This window comes from Sphaeramia orbicularis, chromosome 12 (assembly GCF_902148855.1).
Source record: "Sphaeramia orbicularis chromosome 12, fSphaOr1.1, whole genome shotgun sequence".
Lineage (NCBI taxonomy): Eukaryota > Metazoa > Chordata > Actinopteri > Kurtiformes > Apogonidae > Sphaeramia > Sphaeramia orbicularis.
The window spans coordinates 51498581-51512045 of record NC_043968.1 but is presented as its reverse complement, the minus strand read 5'-3'; the positions used below and the strand labels follow the sequence as shown (position 1 = coordinate 51512045).

The 13465-nt window shown below is 37.9% G+C and overlaps 1 protein-coding gene across 1 annotated transcript in view; it reads left to right on the top strand.

Annotated features, from left to right (window-relative positions):
• The first annotated feature begins 1156 nt into the window (after nt 1–1156).
• exd3 (exonuclease 3'-5' domain containing 3) overlaps nt 1157–13465 on the top strand; it is a 43750-nt gene continuing 31441 nt past the window's right edge. Inside the window, exons 1-16 of the mRNA XM_030149638.1 lie at nt 1157–1220; nt 2839–2894; nt 5874–5938; nt 6656–6817; nt 7683–7868; nt 7969–8022; nt 8156–8295; nt 8382–8488; nt 8562–8635; nt 10500–10538; nt 10650–10816; nt 11285–11438; nt 11556–11754; nt 11842–11951; nt 12620–12803; nt 12974–13146. Coding sequence (XP_030005498.1) covers nt 2867–2894; nt 5874–5938; nt 6656–6817; nt 7683–7868; nt 7969–8022; nt 8156–8295; nt 8382–8488; nt 8562–8635; nt 10500–10538; nt 10650–10816; nt 11285–11438; nt 11556–11754; nt 11842–11951; nt 12620–12803; nt 12974–13146 — 1842 coding nt within the window. The 5' untranslated portion in view covers nt 1157–1220; nt 2839–2866. The remainder of the gene's footprint in view (nt 1221–2838; nt 2895–5873; nt 5939–6655; nt 6818–7682; nt 7869–7968; nt 8023–8155; nt 8296–8381; nt 8489–8561; nt 8636–10499; nt 10539–10649; nt 10817–11284; nt 11439–11555; nt 11755–11841; nt 11952–12619; nt 12804–12973; nt 13147–13465) is intronic.

Genomic DNA, 13465 nt, shown 5'->3' with positions numbered 1-13465 from the left:
AGAATTGTGCTATATAAATAAACCTGCCTTGCTTTAGCTTTCAAATCCAAACAGAAATATAACAGACTATATTGTAGAGAATTCCCTTTAGAATTAATAAGTGCAATTTGTAAACTGAATTAACCCTCCTATTATCCTCAAATATGACTAACACATTTTACCCTTGGGGTCAATCTGACCCCAAGGATATTGGCCTCCAGAAAATGATTTACATGTTACTTGTTGACCAAGTTTTTGTGTCAGGCACTGAGGCATTGTTTATTTGTTGAATACATAAATGACCCCTTGATATTGAAACCTATCAGTGATTATTTTGCATGTGCTACCAATGTCCTTGCAGGAATACCCTGCCCCCCACAGCACGGGAAATATCAGTTCTACTTCGGTGTGAGTACAGTAGGTCACACACACACGCACGCACGCACGCACGCACACACACACACACACACCTTCATACTCATGGTGCGGGAAAGTTCTTATGAGAATATTGTTTACCCTTCCCCCATGTCATATTAGCACCAAAAATGGAAAATTATGGTCCTTTTACTCACTTTGACAACAAGGTAGACATAGAAAAGGAAACTAATATTAATAATTCTATGAGAAGAGGCACAAACTGAAGTCATTTCTTCAAAAAACAAAACTGAGTTTCACAATATAGGTAACCTACTGGGAGATGCCAGAAGGGCAGTGGCTAGTGAAATAATTAGGTTATAAATAAATACAAATATAAATATATATAAATTCATTTATTTTGTTATCATTATTAATAATTTGTTTGCTATTCATTTATAACCTGCTAATCTACTGTACCACACTCCAGTCCGGTAGGTGGCGGTAATGCACATGTTAAGTTGGGTGCCGGCCGCCAATCAAAACCAAAAAAGAAACAATGATGTGTTTTTTTTTTTAAATATAACTTTTTTGCCTACATTTGGTATCGCAGGTAAAAGAAACTCTTTGTGTAAGTGCCACTCTTACTCTAATATATGAACTGAATGCTAAACACTGATGTAGACTGTTATGTTATATATAGTATTTTGCCTCCATTTCTGAGTTACAGTCTCATAATTTTAACAAATGATGGTGGCTCAATGTAAACATAAGCGTGACTGTTGCCTGCAAGATATTACGTAGGGCACAAAATGCTAAGATAAACCAAAACTACCTGGACAGGAAGTGGCTCCTAGTCAAGCTAACTGATACGAAAGTAACAACTGGTGAGTTGATTTGCACTGATAAAATAGCATGATAGTGTTTTACTACAATTAACCCATGCTTGTTAATATCCTGAGAAAGTCGGGCGTCTCCTTGATGGTACCATTACAGCCTAACGCTAAACTTTGTGCTAGCTTAAAGTGAGTTGCGAAAAAGAAGTAACAGCAACTACAAACGACTTCATGACTTTATGAGACTGGCATTAGAGGCACTAAAACAAAGATTTAATAAGCACTCTTGGGTGTATGTAAAGTTTGTAGTTGATTTGTCTGTCAGACAAGCTAATATTTTATGACAGTATAAAACACACAAGGCGGTTGGTGCACTTTATGGCCGCTTGGTGGAGATAGAGGACAGTTAAAAGACTTGGCTGCAGGTGCTGCATCATTTCTTCTCATTGACAATCTCCCGGAAAGGGATTCAAGCTGCCAGGACAGTACCCAATGCCAAAACCCGCCTCTACAGCCTGCAGACATTCAAAGACAGAGAAAGAACCAGACCTCAGGCCTAAAAAAACATCCTCAGCCTGAAATCACACCTCATAGCCAGCTGGCATGTTGCCCCATCTCAGGCTGCTGTTCCCACAGGTTTCTGTGTGTGTATGTGCAGTAATGTCAGAAAAAAAAAATGTCATTATCATTAGGCACTGAAGTGTTTTCAGGAAGATAAAGATGGTTTACATATTCCTACATATTATTTCCCTTTTATTGTTCATTTGGAATTTAACTGAATTTTGCCTTTTGGGACAGAGACATCATACAGAACAGTGCAAAGTGTTACCCTAACATAAAAATAAACACATCAGCTTAAATACTGTATTGAAGGTGTTAGCCCAGTGGTTCCCAGCCTTATTTTGGCTCGTGATCCCATTTTAACGGTACAAATTTCTGGCGACCCCACATATATATATATATATATATATATATATATATATATATATATATATATATGTATATGTATATGTATGTATATATATATATATATATATATATATATTTTTTTTTTTTTTTTGTAAAATTAATTTGTTTTTGATCATGTAATAGTTTACTATACTATGTTGCAAATAAACGTTAATTTTAGACGATATTTAATCTGTATAATGTATATTATTATGGACGGAGGCAGTAAAGCCAGGTGTAGATTACTGCACAAAGTGAGAATTTGATTTTCCTTGGTCAGGATATGTACAGTCAGTCCAGCTTGGATTTACAAGGCTGACAATAACTCAATCTATGAATTACGAAAGAGCTGCAGCATCTGAAACCGACCACAATGAACATTTGAAAGATAAACAGTACCACAGTGCTTCAGTTTCAGCTTCAGAGTTTGTCATGTCTTTTATGTATTGTGATTGTCTATTTCAACTCACCATATATTTTTTATTAGTACGTTTTTTTAAGTTTTATTTTTTTTCAATTATTAGAAATTTCAGGCGACCCATTTGAATTTCAGGCAACCCCACGTGGGGTCCCGACCCCAAGGTTGAAAAACACTGTGTTAGCCTTTCATTCATGCTTTGCTGCTACATTAATATTGTACATGAATATATTGACCTAATTCTGATTTAGACCCTCTATTTATTGCACTGTGTTGGTTTGTTCTTTTTTTTTTCTTTTTTAGTGATAGCAGTACCTTCCAGTGCAGAGAAATGACCCATGCATCTCCAGAGGCTGTGGGTGAGTATCACAGTTTTTCAACACACATTTCTTTCTCAAGTTTCAGTTCACACATAATATTGACATTAACATATATTCAGTTCACATTGGTATGTACACTTAACATTTTTCTGTCAAATCTAAAGTGGCAATTAACATGCACTCTCTGCTTTTAGAAGCATCAAATTCAACAAATGCCAGTTACCCTCCTCTTCAGATTTCTGTAATGACACCTGATAAAAGCTTTTTTCCAGCACCTACAACAAAATACAAAAGAAGAGAAGTACTTGTAGAGGAATGTTGTGGCATTTTTCCAGTGGAGTTGAGCCACATGCAGAATCTCTGCCAAGTCACACTGAAGCTGTTCTGGTGGCTGTAGTGACACCAAATGCCCTATTTAGACACTTGATCTTTGTGTTTCCTTTATTTTGGCAGCTGCCTGGCAACAGGCTGTTAGATCTGCCTGCATGTTTAATCTCTGTCTAACTTTACTGAAATTAAAGTGTGACTTTTATTGTTTTGTAAGCAGGGGAGGTTGGGTCAGTGTCAGATTACTTTAAACTCCACTTAGTGAAATGTAGGATTTTACTTGTATTTCACATTATCATGTTTCAGGCTAATAAAGAAAAATGACCTTCTGTGGGTGAAAGCGTGCATTACTGTATATGCGTCCCTATTTGTATCTGCTGATGAGGGTCTTTATGTTGTAATGAAAGGGGAGCCTCCAGCACAGTCATTTACCCATCAGCCATAACTATAAAAATGGTAAGGCTATATGCTCTACATTCCTCACTTCTCCTGTTTTTGTTTGTGGGTCTGTGCTAGTTGTGTTTGTGTGTGCTTTAATGGTCCAAAAAGGTACCAAAAGAAAGCAGCTATTCAGATGTTTAAATGAAAACTCAGTTACATCTGCTGCAGCATTTTTCACAGTTAACTACAAAATTAGTCAATGTGTTTCATTCAGAGCTGCAAAATAATGTTTTTTCTCCAGAAATAAAGATGAGATAATGAGAATTTACATAATGTGTCAAACGGGAATTTACGGATACCCCTTACTGCCTTAGGAGCATTATAATTGCAGGCAGCATAGAGTTGGGGCTGGGTGATGCATAAGATATAATTGATGTATTGAATTTCATTGGAATGAAGTACATAACTATATTTCACATACTGAGTACAAATTGCTGCTGGCATGAGACTCATTTCAGTGTTTTGCTTTTCTCACTCCTCCTTTCATAGACACAAATTCATTCAAATTGTCTGAGTACCAGTGTCAATAAGTGTTTCACAGAGAGCTGCATCATGGGTTGTTTGTTGCATAAATGTTGGTAGGCCTACGACTGTATATAAGACTGTTTACTGTAATTCTTAGAATGTTTTCAACACTGTAAGTGTTTGGTCAGTTAATTTTACTTTGAAGGTATGCAAGGTGTTTGTTGCATGTATGATGTTGTCTTAAAACTAATATTTTACCCACTTCAGAAAGAATTATGGAGATATATATATCACTGTTTGGCAAAATATACTTGTATTTATTTTTTGTCCATATTGCTCAGTCCTACATAAGATGTACTATATTTATTTTAAAAAAAGTGGCAAAAATATTCAGATTGACATGACTTTAACTTCTTAAAATGTGGTTCTAAAGAATGAGGGAGTTTGGTAGAAGTTGTCAAGGATTTACAGATCAGTTCAGTCAGTGACTGAAGAAACAAGCTGAAGTGCACATGTGTAGCATAGAGAGAAATTCTGAGAGAAGAAAAGTCAGTGCTTGAGAGGGACCCTGTAGGACAGTGTCAAGCAGGGAGAGATACAATAAAGGAAAGAGGCCAACACATAGAGGGAGAGGCCTTTTGGTCTGCTTTCCCAGACTATGCGTCAGGAAGGCTGTATTTTTTACACCATGACCACCACATAGCCCTTTCCTGGGGAAATCCGAGACAAAATCGAGAGAGGCTGCTGTAGGGAGGGAGAGGAGAACAGGAAAACTAGCCCTGGGAAGGAGGGAGGAAGGGAGGCAGGGGGGCAGGTACGCTGGAGCCCACACAGCCTGAACAGCAGAGAAAGAAGCAGTAGCTTTGGTGAAGGCTCAGTGCAATATATGCACAGGCAGGTAGACACAAAACAAAAAGCACACATGCATCTCCCCTTGTTTCCTGGCCATGTCACCTACTGTGGCCTTCCAAAAATGTACCCTCAGTCATCTTTAGAGTATTTTGGCTGCAGATTCAATTGGAATGCAGAGCTAATGCCGGGTTCCTCTGCTATCCAACCAGCCTCAGCTGTTAATCCGATGTTATGGCTGCTCTGCTATGCCTGTTAAAGAAATAATATTTGACGTTATGGCTCCTCAGCTATGCCTGTTTTAACAAACAACATTTTCAGTATATCTCATTACTTACCAGCTAAGATTTAGGTTGGACACCAATAAAAGGCATTTTATGATGATTTTGCATCAACTTGCACGTATTATTAGCCAGGCACATCATTAAGAACAAGGGTAAATCAACAATGTTCTTTTTACAACATAAAAAACATCAAAGTTATGTTTACAATGATCCACATACCTCATCATTAAAGCCTGGTCACTGTGGAAGAACTGATAACTAGTTTTTCTTTCAGTACATAATCGATGTCCTCTCATTCGGTACGAGAACATAAATTATTTATATTGGAGAAAAAATGCAGTTGGTTGTCATAAAAAAATTTTTAAAAAAGCCCTTTTGTGTATTTTTTTTTTCTTAGTCACAATTCACCATCACAGTTGCAAACTAGGGGGTTTGCATATTGTTAAACCTTTTTTTTTTTCAATATTAACCAAACCAGGAGCCTTTAAGGGGTCACTGAAATAGAAAGAGTGAATGGGATACAAGGGAATCTGTCTAAAAGTGCAGAAAACTAAAGCACTAACAAGCACAAAGGTTTGATTTCTTGACAGGTTGATAGAGTCCAAAGGTCAGAGTGAAACCCCACCTCATGTATGCATGTGTGATCCCCCAGGTCTTGACCCTGCCGCGCTGAGAGACGAACTCTTCGAGCTATGGAACCGGAAAGATCTGAAGACGGTGAGAGTCGCTTTCACAGCATGTGTCAGTTCCTCACATGCAATGTTGTATGTGTGTGTGCACAAAGATAGAGAGATTGAGTCTTTGTGTATCTGCTAGAAGCACTTGCACAGGAAGGAACACAAGAGAGAGAGAGAGAGAGAGAGAGGGAGCCTGGATACCGGCATGTTTAAATGAGTCTCACTAGTGTGTGTAACTGTGCGTGTGTGTGTCTGTTAATGAGGAAACCAGAGTGTCTGTCAGTAGGAAGGAAGGAATTTGTGCTGCACTGAATGAACTTGAGATCTGTGTGAGGAGGATATTGAGTGGATGACATCTGTTTTGCAAATTAAGACACTGCGCAAAGGCATTCTCACACAGATATTATTTTCTTGTGTAGGAAGTTTCTAATGCCAGAGTTTGCATTCTTAAGCTGGGATCCAAAATGTGTCAGAATCCAGTGCCTGCAGGGAGCGGGAAGTGTGCTGTTTGTCATGGCCGGCTATTGTGAAATGAGTTACAAAAATGCACCAAAATTGCCAAGTGCTTAATCTTAATCCTACTTAGAAATAATCAAAATTTGATGTTAGAGCATTCAAAATTGTTCCGTAATACTTTATCTACCTCAAAAACAAAATGAAAAGTAAAACAAAGCTTTCATATTTTACACAGTAACTCTTCTTTTGTTACATTTAAGTAAGCGTTCTCTAAACTCCCTCCTCCCTCTGCCCCCCACAGCTACATTTGGCAGCCCTCCAGGGATTTTCAAAGCTCCCTGAGCCCCTGGAGGCCATACTAACAATCTTGGAGGGCTGTCCAGGCAAACAGAAAGGTCGAGGCCACACCCTTGGCCATCACATCCTCATGGAATTCCATACATGGATGAAGGAACATCCTCAGGTAGATTAAATACATGTGACTGTTTTATTTTGACAGTGCTAGCAGTTTCAGACATGCCCTTATTGAGCTGATCTATCAGTCCATTCTGCATCTTCCTGTGGATAATTGATACATACTCTTACACCTATTTGCTGTCACTACACACTTTAGAAATAATTAAGAAACAAAGAAAATCTTTTCAGTGTATTTTGAAACTATGGTAATACAAAGATTATGATATATAATAGAATATGGAGAGTCACTGCAGTATATCTATCGGTTCCAATACTGCATATTATAAACCTTTTTTTACCATAGACATTTTGACTTGTTAAGACACAAGATACACAGTTGCACCTAAATGAAACTAAGCCAATATTAATAGTTCCAGCTGCATCATTTAAAGGTATTGGTTTTGCTCATGAATACTCATTGTATTTCTATGACACTTAATGAAACAGAGTCATGATTATTTTCATCACTAACACATATAAGTTTCCTACAGTAACAAACCAAAACCTCTGATGTGGAAAATGGTCTGTTGCGGGACACAGAAATCATTGCAGGAACATTTCTTCACTGAGATTTACCTGACTTGTAACCACAAATGCTAACTGTGCCACCTAATGTGAATTATTCCCAGTGCATACCCAGCTGCTGTCTTACAATATGGCATTAAGTCATTGGAGTTGTATGGGTAGTGAGAAAAACATAAAATCACCAGACAGGGGCATCACCAAATGTGCAACACAATAAACACTAATAACTAGGTTACATTACTATTGTAACAGTTGTGAAAAGTTTAAAATTTTACTTGCTGATATCCTTTTATTACAAAAATATACATGTTTGCATATGTTTGCTGTAATTTATTTCTCATTACCAGGTGACCTTGAGTTCGCTATCAGACCAACAAGCACTGGTGCTCCAGCGGAGAGCATTGAGCTTATTAACAGATACCCAGCCCAGCTTTGTGGACAGTCTCATCAGCATCTACCAACTCTGTACCCTGGATCCATCCATACTACAACTCCACATTAAAAGTTTGCAGGCGCTTAAATATTATAAAGAAGTGAGTTTCTCTCTTGATGTTAACAATATTTATAGTAGTAGTGCTGGTACAGAAGACTGCTGTTCATAGAAATCCTAAATTATCTTTCTGTTTTCCACAGGCAGCAGTTCTTGCCATAAAACTGAATTTACAGAATGAACTAAATATGGAGGAGGTGAGGCAAGCATTTTCATTTTAGATGTCAGTAAAACATTCATGTATGGTTATTGATAAGGAGTGAAGACATAAGCAGGTCTTAGACTCTCTAACCAACTTTCAACATTGCTGTTTCCAACTTTCCTCTGCAGATTTGTGTACCACTCATCCTGCAGGATAAGTTGCCTTTGGCGGAGTCTTATGTCACAGGCCATCATCATCTTGAACAACAACTGGTCACACTGCTTGACTCCTGGTGCCACCCCAGCTTCAGTGTGGAGGAGATAAGAAAGTATGGAGGATGAGTGAATGTGGGGACCTGTACATGTAGGCATCAAGTGTGTACTGTATCATTTGTGTTTGTCTGTTTTTCCACAGGCATGTCACCTGCCTCTCTTTGTCCAGACACTCAATGGGACAGATCCAGCCGAAGCTGCTCACCAAACATGTCCTAAGACTTGTTGAGAAATTCAGTATTGATCAAGGTGTGTGTTTGCATACATGTATTAAGGTGTGTTACATACAAAGGCATTTCTGATATGTTTCCTCTTTGTCCAGGACTGTGCCCAAATGCTCTTCATAAGAGAAGGCTGGACTCTCTGCGTTTCCTTATGTACAAGCATTTTGTGGAGGTATGGGTCACTCAATTGCTTGTTATATTTGTCTCTCACTGAGTCATTTTTGTTTGAATGGTTTTTATTTGGGTTATAAGTTCATAATGATCATAGGTTTGCCAGTGGTCATATTTCATTACAATTCATCCAAAAAGTTCCTTTTTAATTCACAGTTTGCTCTTTAAAATGTTCTGTTCTCTAAGTTACAAAGACACATCTTAAGTTTTTCATAATATTTAACTATGAAATGAAAGAAATAAACCTAAATGAAGACATTTCACTTAAAAGCAAATTTTTTGTACTAAGTTCTTGTAAACAAGACAGTAAAACAAATTATTCCTATGTTAGTTCCACCTCATTCACTCTTCGAAGTTTCTCCTTCTCTGTAGTAGCATTAAACCAACCTCTCCTAATGTTGCTATCGTAACACACCGATTTGTCTTGTTAAAGTTACATTACATAGAGTGCTACACTGCTGATGAATAAGACTGTTTATTTCTCAACACATGGGAAATATTTTACTCCTAATCTCTTGAACATCACAATTCCAAAGCTATGTTTCTGTCCAAAGCTTGAGGATTTGACATTTATGTCTGATTTTTGGAGATTCCCATCCCACCCTATCCACCAATGGCCAAAACTGAAGTAAATTTATAAACTCCCACAGTAGACTAGCTGGGGGTGTTGCAATATTTATGGCACTTCTTATTTGAACTATGTGATTATTGAGAATATTTGATTTCATTTCAACTTTCAAGATTTTACTGTAAATGTACTAAAATGGTATGTTTGCAAAGATATATTCATATGGGGCTGTTAAGTGATTCAATGTACCTATGTACAGCTTCTAATTCCAAGGGAGTAGTTTTCTTGATGGTTGTTAAAATGGGGGTGAAAGAGGAGTACACATGTAGTCTTATATGATGTACGTGGGAGAACAAGATGATTACTCTCATGATGTTTGTCTCCAATAGTTATGACAAAGTGGAGAAGCTCAGGTACAAGTCTCATGAAAACCTTTGAGCAATCCTTGTGTATCTGGAATTAACAACAAAATGCCTTTAAATTATTATTGTTGAAATTCTGTGTTTTATGTGTTAATAGTTTGAACGTGGGCGACACGGTGGTGCAGTGGTTAGCACTCGTGCCTCACAGCAAGAAGGTCCTGGGTTCGATTCCAACACCAGTCGATGGGGGGTGGGACCTTTCTGTGTGGAGTTTGCATGTTCTCCCCGTGTCTGCGTGGGTTCTCTCCGGGTACTCCGGCTTCCTCCCACCATCCAAAAACATGTACTAATAGGTTAATTGGTTAATCTAAATTGCCCATAGGTGTGAATGTGAGAGTGATTGTTTGTCTCTATATGTTCAGCCCTGCGATGAACTGGCGAAATGTCCAGGGTGTACCCCGCCTTCACCCCTATGTAGCTGGGATAGGCTCCAAGCGATCCCCATGACCCTAGTGAGGATAAAGCGGGTTCAGAAAATAAATGAATGAATGAATAGTTTGAACGTAATCTCATAATCACAAGGTACAAGATGGATTTAGTTTTTTGATACATTACCCTGAATATTCTTCAATTCAGAATATGTCTTATACGTTAATATTCTTTTATAATATTGATTATATTCACCCAATGACTTTGAACACTTGATCTATGGGATTAAAGAAATACAGCAAAATAAGAATAAAAAACCTCATCCCCCGTGCATGCAAATGTTAAAGACAGAGACTTTAGATTTAGATCAGTGACAACATTCTGTGTAGTGTACTGTGAATTCAGACCAAGCATATTCTTAGTACTATTACCCAATAACAACCCTTTGTCAGAAATATCAAATGACTATGTCTGATATCTGATGACTAATAATTTTTTTCTTTCAGAAAAGCATGACAGAGGAGAATTGGTGTGATCATGTGCAGGTATGTTTTGCTAGATCACTATAACATTAATAAGTAAAGATGCAAGTCTTGATAAAAAATGTTTACTGAATATGTTATGTTTAAGAACATGTATGTCTTGTGTTTGTGTAGTATGTAGTAGGAAATGACAGGGAACTGCAGATCCAGTTGGTGGAGCTGTTAGTGAGATACAGTTGCCTTCGGAAAGCTGCTCAGTGGTCACTGAGGTACAACGTCCCCAGACATCGACTTCCATGTGGAGTATGGGAAACTCAACAAAGTCTACCACTTCATCTGCAGTGAGTTCACCAAAATATGCATAAACATACTCTGCTATGCAACATGTGGTTTCCACAGACTCTTTATACTAAGAAGAACACTTTATTTATAAATTGAATCCTTTACCACATCCCCTTACTCAGACATTGTGTGTCACTTTACTGTAAGTTATCTGTTTTGGTCTGTTTTTTTTTTTTTGTTTGTTTGTTTGTTTTTTTTACATTTTTACTCATGTCTGCTCACCTTTTGTCCTGTTAAAAATTATGTACTGAATGTATTTCAATATTAACATTGGCTGTGTGGTTTGAGAGAATTTTTCCAATATTTGAGACCTCATGCCCAGGGACATATGATTAAAACAATTTTTTTGTATCTTATTTCTTTAATGTAACTTCTCTAGCTTTTAATTTTCTATTAATGTTGTTTTGTTTTTCACCCTCTTGCTCCGTGAGGCGACCATAAAGTTTACATTTATCCTCCTTGCTCAGACAAGTACAACCAAGTGCTTCATCACTAACCGAAGAGTGGATGCCTCCAGAATCTCATCTTCAGAAGTTCTACCAGGTTCCACTCTCCCAAGATCAGGTTCACTTTGTGGACACACCAGAGGCTCTACAAAGATGTCGGGACATTGTGCTCAAGGTACATTCAAAAAGTTTATATGTCCTTAAATTCAGTCAACTTTTTTGTAGGAAATCTTTCTATAATCAGTAACGTTGTATGATGTTGTTTTCCTTCATTCTCGTGTTCCTTTTCTAGGAAGGTGGTATAGTGGGAGTTGACATGGAGTGGCAGCCAACATTTGGTTGTATCTCATCTGAGCAAGTTGCCTTGATACAGCTGGCAGTGTCTGATCACATTTTCTTATTAGACATCTGTGCAAAAGGATTCTGTCAACACCCAGATACTGTCAGTTTCATCAGGAGCCTGTTTTCTGAACAAAATCTCCTTAAACTAGGTATGTGGCAGATTCAAGACAGGCTAATCAAATTCATCTGAGTAAATCTTCTGTACAGATGGTCTGTGCTTGTCGCTCCCCTTCCAGGTTATGGTATGGCAGGGGATCTCAAGTGTCTCTTGGCCACCTGGCACCAGTTTTTAGAAGAGCCACTTAAGATGGAAGGGGTGTTAGATCTTCTGAATATACACCAAAAGGTAACGTTAAACATCATTTACAGTGACACAACTGGGTTCTTAATAAAAATCTAGCAGGTGGTCTAATAGTTACAAAATAGCAAAGAATGTGAAGTCAGATAAAGAAATATATAATATCTACTTATTTTACGAAATTGGGTAATGTAAAAGGGATTTTGCAAAACAATTATTAAATGATCTTCAGGTCCCAGTTTTAAGTTCAGCTTGACAAGCATCAGTTTCGGATGACTAGATGGTAGGTTTTAGAAAGCCAAGGTAAATAATTTTGTGTGGTTCTAGTGAATGCAGTCCATAGCTTCATCATAGTCCTAGTTTAGTCATGGAGACCAACAGTTAGTCTAAGAGCTGATGTCAAATTGTGCTGGAGGAATGAGTGACTGGTAACTCTGGCGAGTAATTTATGAGATTGATGAGGTGGCCACATGTTGCCGTAGATGGTAACATTTTTATTAATACAATGTTGTGTTGCTTAAAATGAGAGGGGCTGCTCATAATTTTTTTACCTGGGGCTTCAAATAGTCCCAAATCGTAGAGTAATTACAATTCATAAAACTTTTTGGGTTGCAACTTGGACTTCTTAGTAAGTTAAAACAATATTTAAAAGTGGGATGTCAGAAATTGGACTATACTTTTTTTGATCAATGCATTGATCATAATGTATTGTACAGATCCAGCAAGGAAAGTCCAACAGGACTCATAATGGTCCTTCAGAGGTGCTGGTAGGAGAGAACTCTGCAGAGAAAGGCCTTAGTCTGCTGGTACAGCAGGTCCTCGGAAAGCCTCTGGACAAGACGGAGCAGATGTCCAACTGGGAGAAACGGCCTCTCCGCATCAGCCAAATTAGATATGCAGGTGAGCTATTATGCATGCACAGAAACACAATGACTAAAAGACAGATGGTCTTTGCGCTTTTCAGTACAGACTATATCCATTCATAACTGATCATTTTGCTCATATTATGCAAACTAACATAATCACTCTTCCTGTTACTCTCTTTCTCTTGCTGGTGGACATCCTTCTAGTGGCTGATGCCTACTGCTTGCTAGATGTGTACGCTGTGCTTAGCAGGACTCCAGCGTCCTTCGGGCTTCCAGCTGACCTGCGGAGCATCTCACCAAGCCAGTCAGAAAAGGGCAAAGACAAGAAACAGAAAAATAAACAGGCCAATGAGATCAAACAGGCCTGCAACAAAAAGGTCAGGAGTTAACTGCTATTGCTGTAACTGGTAATGTTTAACGTATTTTTAAGAAGTTGTTACTTGCATAAAATATTTTGAGGTATAGAATAGATAAATTCACATTTCTTTTAGGGCTAAGTGACGTTAGACTATCCATGTAGTGCTTCAGATAGAGAGGATAAATGGGATAAAACCAGACACCCTAAGAATTTATTCACTACTTTAAGCGAATCTTAAAACTAAAAGATTTCAATTTAGTTTTTTTTTTTTTTTTTTTTTTTTTACATAAAGACTTACCTGCAAGAAAGAGGACAATGTGCATGACATTTTTTCCCCC